The sequence below is a fragment of the Marmota monax genome, unplaced genomic scaffold (assembly GCF_021218885.2).
Source record: "Marmota monax isolate L192 unplaced genomic scaffold, Marmota_monax_Labrador192_F-V1.1 WCK01_AAM20220418_F8-fsc00001, whole genome shotgun sequence".
NCBI classification, from domain to species: Eukaryota; Metazoa; Chordata; class Mammalia; order Rodentia; family Sciuridae; genus Marmota; species Marmota monax.
The window spans coordinates 11,287,163-11,301,241 of record NW_026693777.1 but is presented as its reverse complement, the minus strand read 5'-3'; the positions used below and the strand labels follow the sequence as shown (position 1 = coordinate 11,301,241).

The 14,079-nt window shown below is 32.5% G+C and overlaps 1 protein-coding gene across 3 annotated transcripts in view; it reads left to right on the top strand.

Moving 5' to 3' along the window:
• The window catches only part of Mdga2 (MAM domain containing glycosylphosphatidylinositol anchor 2), a 790,036-nt gene that overhangs the window by 754,111 nt on the left and 21,846 nt on the right, over positions 1-14,079 (top strand). For all 3 annotated transcript variants that reach the window (XR_009228346.1, XR_009228345.1, XM_046461748.2), the window contains exons 12-14: positions 1,789-1,809; positions 5,060-5,215; positions 5,711-5,869. Coding sequence is in view for 1 of the 3 variants with exons in the window: in XM_046461748.2 (XP_046317704.1) it covers positions 1,789-1,809; positions 5,060-5,215; positions 5,711-5,869 (336 nt within the window). In the remaining 2 variants the exon portion in view is untranslated. The remainder of the gene's footprint in view (positions 1-1,788; positions 1,810-5,059; positions 5,216-5,710; positions 5,870-14,079) is intronic.

Sequence of the window (14,079 nt, the reverse complement as noted above, 5' to 3'; positions counted from 1 at the left end):
GTTCCTCACAGTTGTATACGCTGGGTGATCAAGGACAGTGGCTGGTTTATATTAAGGCCCCCCACTTCCTGGATTGATGATGACTGCTTTCTTTCTGTGTCCTCACATGGCAGAGAGAGAGTTCTCACTGACTTCTCTTTTTCTTATAAAAGACACCAGTCCCATCAAGTTAGGGCCATACTATGACTTCCTTTAACCTAAATTACCTCCCCCTAAGTCCCCTATCTCATATATTATCACACTGGAGATTAGGCTTCAACATATGAAATTTGATTGAATACAATTCAATCTGTGACATGTGTTTGTAAGAACTCACCCATGTAAATACAAATGAAAGAGGAAAATATGGAATAACTGATACATTTAGAATTTAAAATTTTCACTAAGTTAGCTGTGTTGTTTATATAGTGAATTTGGGTGATAAAATATTGTAGCAAGAGGCAAACCTCATTCTAGTCAGAGATTGCATATACACAAAATATTTCTTAGAATTAATTATAATTCAAAGATACTTCTTTGAAAGATAGTACATAGAATTTTTTTAGTTTATATTATTTTCAACATAAAATAACTATTTTTACAGATTTATTTTTCAAATTTAATATACATTGATGACTTGCAAGAAAATACATTATTTTAGTTCACTTTTAGAATAACTACTGTGTCATTCTCTGTATCATTTATTCCATAATTTTTAATATGAAATACAGAATAAGAAAAACAACAGAGGTAATGGGAATTATCTTTTATGTGTAGAAACAATGCAAATAATTGGAAACTCAATTTTTAAAAATTTATCTAAATGTATTAATGCAACAATGAATATCCTTCATGCATGTATATGTGTTTTGACCTAATATTATACTCTACTAGTAATGTGTGAATTTTCATAAAGGTGGTCAATGGCAAACACTAGAAAAATGATAATATAGCATTCTGCAGGGTAGATTAACTTCCCATTGTCATTATGGGGAATATAATTTTGTTCTGCTTCATCAGAATTGAATTTTCCCTCAGGGTGATACATGCCTAATCAATATATATACAGATAACACTTTATCTTGTAAGTTAGATATATTTTTGTTAATGTTTCAGTAAAATCTAAAAACATTTCTTTTTTGGAAGAAGTCTACTCACACATATTGCAACAATTTTCTGAAACACATATTCTTTTTGGTACACAGAAATACAAAATATATTGGTTATCACTTGAGATCTACCTGTGTGCAAAGCATTGCATGTGCGTGTGTGTGTGTGTGTGTGTGTGTGTTAATTTAATTAAACCAAATGACTTGTAAGTACCTTTTTGTTATAGAACACATGACATGATATGAAGATTATTATTTTTGTGCATACCATATTATTCTCAGTAGAAATATATATAATAAAACACAAAGGCATAGTCTCTGTTGGATAATTATTTTCATTGTTAAACTGTCTAGATAACAGGTTGCCCTACTGTCAGCCTGAGTTTCAATTTCTGGATTTTGTACAATTCTGGCTGAGATATGAAAGGTCAGCAACTCCATTCCTGGGAAAATGAACAAATCCCCCATGTTATTTAGCATTGATCTTTGGTACTTTGAGGTTGTTATTGCTGAGATTCAAACTAGATTGCATTCAACCCTCCAGAAGAAAATGGATGGCAAATATAATTCTCCATGATCACAGTAGGGAAGTTCATCAAGTTTTGGTAAGAAACATGAGACACTGAAAAGACTGATCAGATTTTATTTATAAAAGACATTCAAGTCTTGCTAACATTATCTTTTTTTTCTTATCTTGTAGCTCCAGTAAATCCTCATTTGAGTAAGTATATTTTTACTTTAAAAATGACAATGTATTTCATAATGAAGAAAATAAAACATGTATAAATAAATATGCAACGAATATTTAGCGACTGTTCTTATTTGATTAAATAAAATTAAATATACAAAGAATATTTAGCGACTGTTCTTATTTGGTTAAAACACAGTCTGTTAGAATCAGTGGAACTGGCATTGTATGTGAATTTTAAATTTCAAAAATATGGTATAAAAACAAATTAATATTGATAACTTCTATTTATAAATATTCCTAAATATGTAAATAAGAAACTTTTTCTTGGATCTGCTTAATATTTGCTCTTTCTGTAACTGTGAAATTATTTGTTTTTCTTTGTGAGATTGCATTGTTTTTATAGGCTCATTTGATTTTCATTCTTTGAATTTCTATATTGCAGCCATAAAAGAGTGTGGTTACATAGAAAGTTGGTATTTAGATGGTTTGATGTTTTTTCACAAATAACTGTTTTAAATCTAATATATTTGTCTATTTTAAGTTATAAATTTTTAAAATTTATTAATTTTTGAAGTTTTTAGAAATTCTTTTTCTTTTTTTTTAAATGAGTGCAACATGAAATACAGTATGTATATACTATAGATGTTTCCTAGATGTGGGAACATCACTACTTTCAGAAAACAACTTTGAAATAATAAAACAATTTACCATGAAACCTTACTCAAACACATCAGTCATTGAGAGCTTTATATTTTTAATATAAAGTTATATTTTTGAAGGTTCTAAGAAATGAACAAAGAGGGTAGGTGGGCACAAGAGGGTTAATGGGTACCAGGGTTCTTATTCCTGGGTTTTTATTCTTTGTTCTCCTCTTATGGAGGAATCTGGGAAATACAGTAAAATTTTGGAACTCATGTAACACAGAATTTTGAAATATCTTTACTTCTATATAGCTCCTGAAACTCTGCCAAAATAGTATTGTAATTAGGAAACTAGTAAGAATTCAGGATCCAGTCAATCCAGTTCTGTATCTTTGTGAAACTCATGGATTTTATTACTTTCCATTTTATGAAATATTTTAATATTTAATATTACATTGACTTTTGGTAAGGTTATACAGCTCAGTGCATTTTTATTATCTATCAAAAATTCTTTATTTCAATAAACTTTTTATTAATAAGCTTTCTTGCACATATTTATAATTATCCCATTTAAAGCAACAGAATAATCATAAAATTGTCATGGTCCCAAGTCATGGTTTTTTTTCCCTTTTGTCATTATATGTGATAACTTTGATAAAACCTCTCTAGTAATAATCTACCCCCCATAAAAACATATGAAGGGATGTAATTAAATATTTATATTGCACATATAGTTTTATCCCATCTGAATTACTAATTATAATATTGCAAACAACCTATCACACATTAAATATCCTAAATTATGAACAATTTTAGTCATATATAACTTTCTGTTGTTTGTATAAACTATATGATTACTTAATTTCACTATGAGAGTCATATATTCAGACTTTAAATATTCTTTTTCATTTTTGAAGAATAAATATAATTTAAACATGTCCAAATTAAATCACAAAAAGGAAATGGTTAAACAGTGTTATAAAAATCATTATACATAATTTTAAATAACATATATTAAGTAAGATTGATCAGCAGATCTAAAACTGAAATCTTCTATCTTTATATATGTGATTTGACCTCTTTTTTGTATATATACACTATGTAATTAAACAATTGAGAACTTTTAAAATCAAACAGTGCTCTGTAATTATCATAACTCTAAAGCAACAATTAAAAGTATCTCAGATTGTACCTAAAAACTTTTTAAAATCCATTGCATATAACTGTCTGCTGTCACCAACATTGTATCTTTGATTACTAGCCCCTAATGGTTGTGTCTTATTTATATCAGTGACATAAACATGTGTCTAATAGTTTATGTGGAATATTGCTCATCTATAAATTTATAGATTTAGATTCCCTTAAATACTTACATTCCCTGTAAACTACCTAAACAGAATATAGAATATTAATACAAAGAGTTGGCAAATCAATAATTGGACAGACCAAAACAATACAAAAAGTTATTCCTTAAATTTATAAATAAAGCCTTCTCTTTTATGTTTATTTGTGTCAGTAGATTCAATTAATTCAGGGATAAGAATAAAAAGGACTCCATTCCCATGGATATCTAATAAATCTAACCTATTTCAAGGGTTGGAAGGGACTCAAATTGAAGTCTATTAGATGTTTCTCATCTGTGAATTGCCATGAATCTGAATTCTGTTTTTACTTCACCATGTTACAGCTGACTTAGTCAACATTTTCTGTTCTGTGAGCCTCATGTGTAAGGATTGTTGTGACTTCTTAAAAAGTTGTCATTAGGTTGGATGAAATAACATATATATTGTTTAATGTGCTCAATTAATCATATACACTATTTAATTATGTTTCTAGTGGACCTTATCCAGCTTTTTTATCTACAACTTATTTCAAGCAGAATATATCCCAATAAGAAAACCTTTGATATCTAGAAACATTACTACCACCCATATTTTAGAGAAAGTTGAAAATGTCTATCTCTGAAGTTGTGTTGGATCTGAACTCAAAGTATAGTAGGCATCCAAGAATTCCCAATCCCTCTTCAGGCACATCATAAAGTTCTTTTTATTATTTTACTTCAAGTAAATTTCAAACATTTGGCAAACCCACATTCAAATAAGTATGAAAGATGACTGCTTTTCAAAATAATTTGTTATTATCTTGCCCTAAGCTAACTTCCACTTGTGCCAATGGGTAAAAACAAAAGCATCTCTAGACACTGCATGAAAAATTACAAATGCAATGTATAAGTCTATCAAATGCCATCAGGTAAATTAATAAAGCTCATCTTCTAATTTGCAATTTTGTTTTAATTTTCCTTTCTATACTTAAAAAAGGAAAGTTAGGAAAAGTCTCCAGGCATAATTCAAGCATGAATTATGTTTCAATTATCTGGATATTTCTGAGGAAAATGGTTTGAGTTTTAATTATTCAGTATAATACTGATCAACATATAAAAATAATTTATCCTTTTTATTAAAATTGCAATAGTTTTATGTTTAGTTATAATAGTGTCTATTAAGGCTCTGATGTTATTATCATGATCTTATATTTGTCTTATTGTTATTGCTTTATAATGTTAGAAAAGTTTTTAATATAAATATTGTGATGTTATTAATTTAAATTAATCTTAGTTAATTTAATTAAAATTTTAACAGGAGAATTTCACTGTGGATTTGAAGATGGTAACATTTGTTTGTTCACCCAAGATGATACTGATAATTTTGACTGGACAAAACAAAGTACTGCAACAAGAAATACAAAATATACTCCTAACACAGGACCTAATGCTGATCGCAGTGGCTCCAAAGAAGGTATGAGGGTATGCAGTGTAGTGTTCATTACAATCAGAGACCTGAAAAACGTTATAAACGTGAACTATAACAGTATGTAGCCATATATATCACCATTATGGAATAAAACATTATATCTTAGTTATAGGATCAATAATTTAGATAATTCCAAAGTGTGTAGACATTAATTGTTTTCTCAGAACTCTCTGACATAAATAGATGAGAAGTCAGAAAGTTGTTATTGTTTTGTTTTTTTACTAACTCAATTCTAAAATTCTAATTTTCCAGAAGCTTTTGTACATTTTAATTTAAATATTTCTATTTAGAGATTGTTTAAAGATTATTTATTCTTTATGCTAACACTGCCATGGGTCATACATGTGTATGTAAATGAGCTATAAATTCTCCTATTGATCTTTATTTTGTAGGAAACTCAAAAATTTCTCAATGGTTTGAAATTCATGTTTCCCAGTAAGAATGTGCTTAAATGCTTTTTTTTTTTTTGTCTGTTTTAAGGTTTCTATATGTACATTGAAACATCTCGACCCAGACTGGAAGGTGAAAAGGCTCGACTTCTCAGCCCTGTTTTCAGCATAGCTCCAAAAAATCCTTATGGACCTACAAACACTGCATACTGTTTCAGCTTCTTTTATCACATGTATGGACAACATATAGGTGAGATGGCAAGAAGTTCTGTTCTTGTAAAATAAATAGCAAGAAACTGTTTCACACCAGGTGAAAATAATTTTTAGTCAACGAATGCCATCATTGGCTTTTTAAATGACTTACCTACAAATCGAAAAATAAGATGCCAAGAATTTTCTCCCATCATTTAGTTTCCAAAATTCAGATTTTAATTTGAAAATTAGAGCATTCCTTCACTCCTCTAGAATGGTAATTCAGCCAGACCGTCAGTGAATTTCATTCCTCAGGAGATCTTCTGGTGAAATTGACATAGCATAATTTAGGCTGTTTTTTTTTCTAGAGAAATTGGATTAAATAATGACTCAATGCATCTTAGTAATGATGAAAAGGAATTTTGTCATGTTGACAAGTAGTTTTGCTGCACCCATGTATCTGGAATATTGACACAATAGCTTCTTGTTGATAAAGTATGCTTAAAACTTAGAATTTAAGGCCATCGTAGATCCTGAAGAGAACACAAGGGTGAAGACACATCCTTGCCCTTAGAGACCTCGCAAAGTACTAATGAAAGCTGAGATGAGTAAATGCACAACTGTGCGAAAAGAGCACATAGTATTGAAAGTGGATCTATCAAATCTCGATGGGGGAAAGATCATGATCCAAGTCTCCAATTCTGGGGTTTGTTTGTTTTTGTGGACTAGGGATTGAACCAAGGGCCTTGCATGAGTCTCCAATTCGTATGTGTAATTGTAAAATTCAAAGAACTGAACACCAGAATTTTAAAAATTAATCATTTAACAGTACATGTTAACTTGTTCTATGTGTGTTAGAAATAGGTAATATGTACTGTTATGAACCTATTTTTATTCTTAATCCAAATGAATGTGAAAATGTATACTATTTGCGGCATAAATGTTACTGTTTATTTATAAGATTCTGTTCCATACCCTACAAGGCAATATCATATTCTATAAAAGCTATACTCCCTACACATTCTAAAATAAACTGAAACATATCTACCCTCATAGAAGTTAGACAAGGAATTGTGGATCTGTATCTAAGTGAAGAAAGAAGCAACGCTTTAAAAAAAAGTATAATATTTCTCCTAGATATGCAAAAAGCATATATTTTCAATGGGCAGATATTAGCTCAGGAAGGAATAAGGCTTTGGTAATGAAGAAGTAAACTTGGAAAGTTAGGACATTTGTGTCTTGATATAAATTAATAAAAATAATAATATATCTTTGCATTCATAAAATTTGGTACATAATATATATCAGCTACTACCCTATTTAAGCTAAGTCATCCTCTTATTTGAGTTTGTAAAACTAAGCATCACTGTCCATCTCTTGCAGTGGAGAAAAGTGACCCTCAAGAAGTTTATAAGATTTGCCAAGTAATCCTGTGCTGGGATTGAAACTCATGGCCACTATTCTTCACAGTGTAGCAATAGGTGACAGTCTAGAAAGATAGCTTTTCTAAAGTTGAAAAGCATTCTCAACACAATATAAACAGACCTGGGCTGGATATTGGCTGTAGCACTCAGTCACTATAAGCCTTTACAGAAATCAGTTAGAATGCCTGACTGTTAGTTTCCCCATCTGCAACATGGGAATAATAATTCATGTTTCAGAAAACTGTGGTTAAATGAGATAGCATAAGAACTATCTGCTGTCAGAGGCAGACACACAATCTTGGATTACTTTGAATCACGAATAGCAGTAATAGCAATAACAAAGTAGTAGTTGACATTTATGTAGCACTCATTATGGATCAGGACACCTCACAAATAAATTTGTGCTCATTAAAGCAATTATCCTATTTCACAGATAAAGAAACTGAGATAGAAAGAATTTTGATTATCATTCTCATGACATAATTGATAAGTAGGGGCAGCAGAATAGCAGCCGGGGGAGATGAACCCTGAATCTTCCTGTTCACCCTGCAGGAAGGCTGATGGGAGTGTCATGAAAACTCAGCAGAGCATGTGACACTTGCTTAGTGGTCACAGTGAATTATCATAGATTCTGTGAAGGCATGGAGCACAAGATCTTTGATTTAGAAAAATACATCTATCTGTAGGAGTGAGTAAAATTATTGAGAAACAGTGGAATGTAAACAAGAAAAGCCCTTAGAAAGCTAGGAAAGCATACCTGGTGTCATGATGGCATAAACTATGAAAGGAAAACTAATCTCCACAGAGTCATTTATTATCTGAGGACTGCTTTATTAACAAAGGTAGGATTAGTCCAGTTCTTCTTAGTAGTTGATCATGTACATTTTATTTCACTTACTCTATTTTAAATGTATTTTGTGGACTTTCATCTTTCCAAGTTTACCTGAGAAGAGGTATATTTTTTTTTACTGAGTTCTAAGAATAGTTTGATTTATTTTAAAGTATAAAATAATATCTTTATATGTACGTATGAATCTTTTAGGGCTTTCTTGCAAAAGCATATTTGTGCTAAATCCCAAGATAATTTAAGATATTTTTAATCTCACAATTTTTATTCATATCCTCTTTGTTGTCAGTCAGTGGATGTATAGTTGACCTTCTCCTAACATTTTTTAGATTTTTTTCAGGGTTGGAGCTCAGGAGAGCAGTTCTCTCTCTGTCAACTAATTTGAACCCTTTAGTACCATTTCTCAACTTTATCAGCTCATTGACAGTTGTAGTTTGGGTATTGGGTCTGTTACATGGGTCCCGCTCAGCAGAACATAGGCATGCTGCTTATTAAAAATCTAGCAAGCCAGGCACTGTGGCACATATCGGCTTGGGAGGCTGAGGCAGGAAGATCATGAGTTCAAAGCCAGCCTCAGCAAAAGTGATATGCTAAGCAACTCAGTAAGATCCTGTCTCTAAATAAAATAGAAAATAGGGCTTGGGATGTGGCTCAGTGGTCAAGTAGCCCTGAGTTTGATCCTGGTACCTCCTGCCCCACCCCACCAAATCTAGCAAACATAACTGTTCCATCCATTGAGTAATCAATTAGGAATAGATGAGAATGGGTGTACTCATTTCATTGCAGTACATTTTATTACATTTCCCAGATACTGCATTTTTTACAAATTGAGATTTTGTGGCAATCCCGCATCTAGAAATCTGTCAGCACTATTTTCCCCAAAACATATGCCTCTTTGTTACATTTTGATAATTTCTACACTATTTCAAAATTTTTCATAGTTATTTTCTGTTATGATGACCAGTGATTTTTGTTGTTATGGCTGTGATTCTTTTGGAACACCACAAACCACACCCACATGAGATGGGAACTTCATCAGTAATGTGTATGTGCTGATTTCTCCAATGCCAGGCAATTCTGTCATCTTTCTCTTTCTGTACTTGGGCCTCCCAATTCTGTGAGACACAACAATAGTGACATAAGGCCAACTGATAATCTTACAAAGGCCTCTAAGTGTTCAAGACAAGAGTCACACATCTGTCACTTTCAATCAAAAGCTAGACATGATCAAGTTTAGTAAATAAAGCATGTTGAAAGCCCAGAGAAGCAAAAGCTCTGCCTATTGTACCAGTTAGCCAAGTTGTGAATGCAAAGAAGTTCTTCAAAGAAATTAAAAGTGCTGCTCCAATGAACCTACAAATGCTAAGAAAATGAAAAGCCTTATTGTGGATGTGGAAAAAGTTGTAGTGATTTGAATATAAGATCAAACCAGCCTCAACATTTCCTGAGGCCAGAGCCTAATCCAGAAGAGGACTCTAACTCTCTTCAATTCTGTGAAGGCTAAGAGGAAAAGGAAGTTTTAGAAGAATATGTAGAACTAAAAGAGGTTGGTTCATGAGCTCTAAGGAAAAGAGCCATTTCTATAATATGAAAGTTCAAGGTGAAGCAATCAGTACTGATGTAGAAACTAGGGTATGTTGTCTAGAAGATCTAAGATGACAGATGGAGGAGGTTTCACTAAACATTAGATTTTCAATGTATACAAACATTAGATTGGAATACAAAGGTATCTATGTCTTTCATACCTAGAGAAGAGCAGTCCATGCCTGCTTTGAAACCATTAATGGTTTCAAAGCATCAAAAGGTAAAAATTAACACTCTGTATTAAAAGCTAATGCAGTTGGTGAATTTACAATGAAGCCAATGCTGATTTAACATTCTGGAAATCCTAAGACACTTATTTTTGTGCCTACAAACACATAATCCGCTCTGAAATTCATGAATCCAGGTGTAATTTTTTTACTTTCAATTGCTATTATTTAAGAATTATATTTTATAAAGGCTTTAGTTGCCATAGATAATGATTCCTCTTTGTACCTGTGTGAAGTAAATGAAAAACCTTCTAGAAAGGATTCATCATTCTCAATGCCATTATGAACATTCATAATTAATGGGAGGAGGAATATTCATTATTTATGTAAACATTAACTGTTAGCTTAGAAGATGTGGTTGATTCCACTCCTTGGATAAGAAGAGTTCAAGATTTCAGTGGAGGAAGCAACTGCAGGTATGGTGGAAATAAGAGAACTAGAATTAATAGTGGAGACTGAAGATGTGAATGAACTGCTACAATCTCCTGATAAAACTCCAATTGATGAGCAGTTGCTTCATATGAATGAGCAAAATGGCTTTTTGAAGTGGAATTTATTCTGGTGAAGATGCTGAAAAAATCACTGGAATAACAAAAAAGGTTTGGGATATTACAAAAACTTAGTTGATGCATCAGACAAGGTATGAGTAATTAACTCCAATTTTGGAAATAGTTCTGTTATAGATAAAATACTATCAAATAGTATCATATGCTATGGAAAAGTCTTTTGTGAAAGTAAGAGTCAATAAATTTGGAGAACTTCATAGCCAACCCAACTTTCAGCAACCATCACCCTAATAAGTCAATAGCCATCAATATGTTGGCAAGATCCTCCACCAACAAAATGAATATGTCTTGCTGAGAATCAACTGTTCATATTTTTTAGCATTAAAAAATTTAAGGTATATATGTTTTTATATGTAATTCTATTGCACACTTAATGAGCTATAGAGTGATGAAAACAACTTTAATACACACTAGGAAACCAAAAAATCCATGTGACTCTCTGATTTATAATATTTGCTTTATTGTGATTGTCTGGAAATGAACCCACAACATCTTTAAGATGTGCCTGTACTTCATTAAGGAGATGTTGCTTTTAGTTAAAAACCTTACCCCTTGGACTAGGTTTGTAGTGGTAGAGCGCTTGCCTAGCATGTGTGAGGCACTGGTTCAATTCTCAGCACTGCATATAAATAAGCAAAATGAAGGTCCATTGACAACTTTAAAAATATTTTAAAAATACCAAAACCTCCAATCTTTGCATATATTATTCTCAAACCTTCATTTATCTGTAAACTTATAGTCACTGGTTTTACAAATTGCATTTTAATTATATTCTTTCTTTTGGAAATCCAGATTCGAGAGTGATTTTTTTCTGGATTTCTAATAGCTCAATTTCATTTATTGCTTGTGGGTAATTTTGAATAAGTCTTGTGGTTTTGACTGTGAATAAATGACAGCATATCATTAAGAAGAATAATCATTGTCTAATAATACAAAAATGGGTAATACATTACCAGCAAGAGAGTCCTATTTGTAATAAACTCAAATATACTATATTACTTACATACTGCTGCACAGCAAATTTTCCCAAAATTTTATAGCTTAAAATTAAAAGTACTTCTTTTTAAAAAATTTTTATAACTCTTTTTCTAAATTTATATGTGACAGTGGAATGCATTACAATTCTTATTACACATATAGAGCACATTTTTTCAACCTCTGTACAGAAAGTATATTCACACCATTTTGTGTCTTTATACATGTACTTTGGATAATAATGTTCATCACATTCCACACCCCATACCCCCATCCCTTCCCCTCCCACCCCTCTGCCCTATCTAGAGTTCCTTTATTCCTCCCATGCTCCCCCTCCCTACCGGACTATGAATCAGCCTCCTTATATCAGAGAAAACATTTGGCATTTGGTTTTTTGGAATTGGCTAACTTCACTTAGCATTATCTTCTCTGGGGATGTAGCTCAGTTGGTAGAGTGCTTGCCTCTCACACACAAGGCCCTAAATTCTAATCCCCAGCACCACACACACACACACACACACACACACACACACACACAAATGTACAAGTACTTCTTATTTCAGAGTTTTTGTGGGTCCATAATATGAATGACTTAACTGGGTGGCTGAAGCTCAAGATCTCTCATTAGGTGGCTGTCAAACAGCCAGACAAATGAATCCAGTCTAATTTAACTCAACTAGCAGGGATACACCTCCAAGCCCACTTGCTGCTTTTATAAGGCTTCCTTTTACTTTCTGGGTTTTGAGGTCTGTTTCTTGATGGCTATTGAGGGGAAGCCTCTCTCAATTCCCTGACTGGCAGATCTCTCCACAGAGCTGTCTCATGACATGGACAGCCTTCTTTCAAGTCAAGAAATCCACATGAGAGAGCAAGCAAATGAATGCTGAGGAATTTTTATAACCCAATCTCTTAATTGATATTCCATAATATTTCTGTATTCTAATGATTATAACTGAGTTGGTAATTCCAGCCCGTACTCAGGGAGGAGATTACATGAGTATTAATGACAGGAAGTTGAAATTATTAGGAGATAATTTAGAGTCTGCCATACTGATATAATTTATGTTAGTTAAATGCTTTATCAACATTTACTAAAGAAAGAAACATTTCCAAATGAAAGATAGTGTGTGTTAACCTTTAGCTGTTGATTTACATGTAAATGATATGACAGCTGGCTATTGATAATAATATATCAGTATTCCTATAACTCCTACTGGGCATTTTAATTCTTAATGAATCAATTGAGTTTCTAATGTTCTTGCAAAGAAATTGAATCTCATGTGAGATCACTAGATATGACATAAGCTTATTAAAAACCAGAAAGATATATACATTATTTGTTTCTACAGAAAGGGATGTGAGATTTAATCATCATACCAAAAAATTAGAGATAAAAATACAAAAGGCATTCATGAATATATTCATTGAACTTGATAAGAATGGTTCAATAAATTTGTGCTTCAAGAAAGTTAATCTCACTGGATCAAATGAAAAGGAAGGGAGCCCAGTATGATGGTGCACACCTACAATCCCAGTAGCTCAGGAGGCTGAGGCAGGAGGATCCTGAGTTCAAAGCCAGCTTCAACAATAGTGAGGCACAAAGCAACTCAGTGAGACCCTGTCTCTAAATAAAATACAAAATAGGGCTGGGGATGTGGCTTAGTGGTTGAGTGTGCCCCTGAGTTCAATCCCTAGTACACCTCCTCCTCAAAAAAAGACGAAAGAAAGGAAGGGAAAGGAGTTCATTAATGAATTCTACTCTTCTGTGAGGAAAAAAAAGAGATAAAATAGAGAGGTGGAGTTGTGGAAGCCTTTTTTAAGAGGAAAAGAGAAAAGAGTCAATAGGGTAAGCTTAATGACACAAAATTCAGGGGTAGAAACTTCTAGGAACTTAGTACTCTGGTAGCAGGGGTCAGCCTTGAAGAAATAAACTAATGTTACTTCCTGTGAGGTGAGAAACAAACAAACAAAAATATTAGTAGATAGGTAGCTTTTGACACATTCCTGGATGGAAGAACAGCCAGCAAACAAACACCTCTATTTTATTTACAAAAAAAAAATATAGAAGTGAATGTTTGAAGGGTAGATAACGTTAGGAGAGTAGTACAGGGGAGTACAAGCTCATTAGAAATATGAAGATTAGAGAGGTTACAGAGGAGGGTATTAGTCCTCAGGGAATTGAGGTGGGTTTTAGGATATAATGTTCAGCTTCTTGTGTTTAGTGCTGCTTATTGGTCCACAATTCCAGGATGAATCTCTAAAACCAGTAACATATGACCTCAATGATATATCATCCTAGGACTTCTCCTTGTAATAACTCTCCAATTCATTCCAGTCACAACTGAAAGTCTTCAAATTGAGCTCTATTACCTGGGCCTTTTTATAGACTCTTTTGTCCTGCCAAATGGATTCATGGTTGAAGCAGAAACAATGTCTGTTGGTACCCTGCATATAAATATTTATTTGAGCACTCAATATCTATTAAAACTAGTTTTTTTCCTCTTAATTATGTGACAGATTAAAACATATTCTCTCCTTTTTAATAATCTATTAACATATTTTCTCTTCAAAGTACAACTGAAGGAGACTGAGACTACTGTTCCTAACCCTTTGTTTCTTTTGTTCCCATGACTCCTGGTACAAAT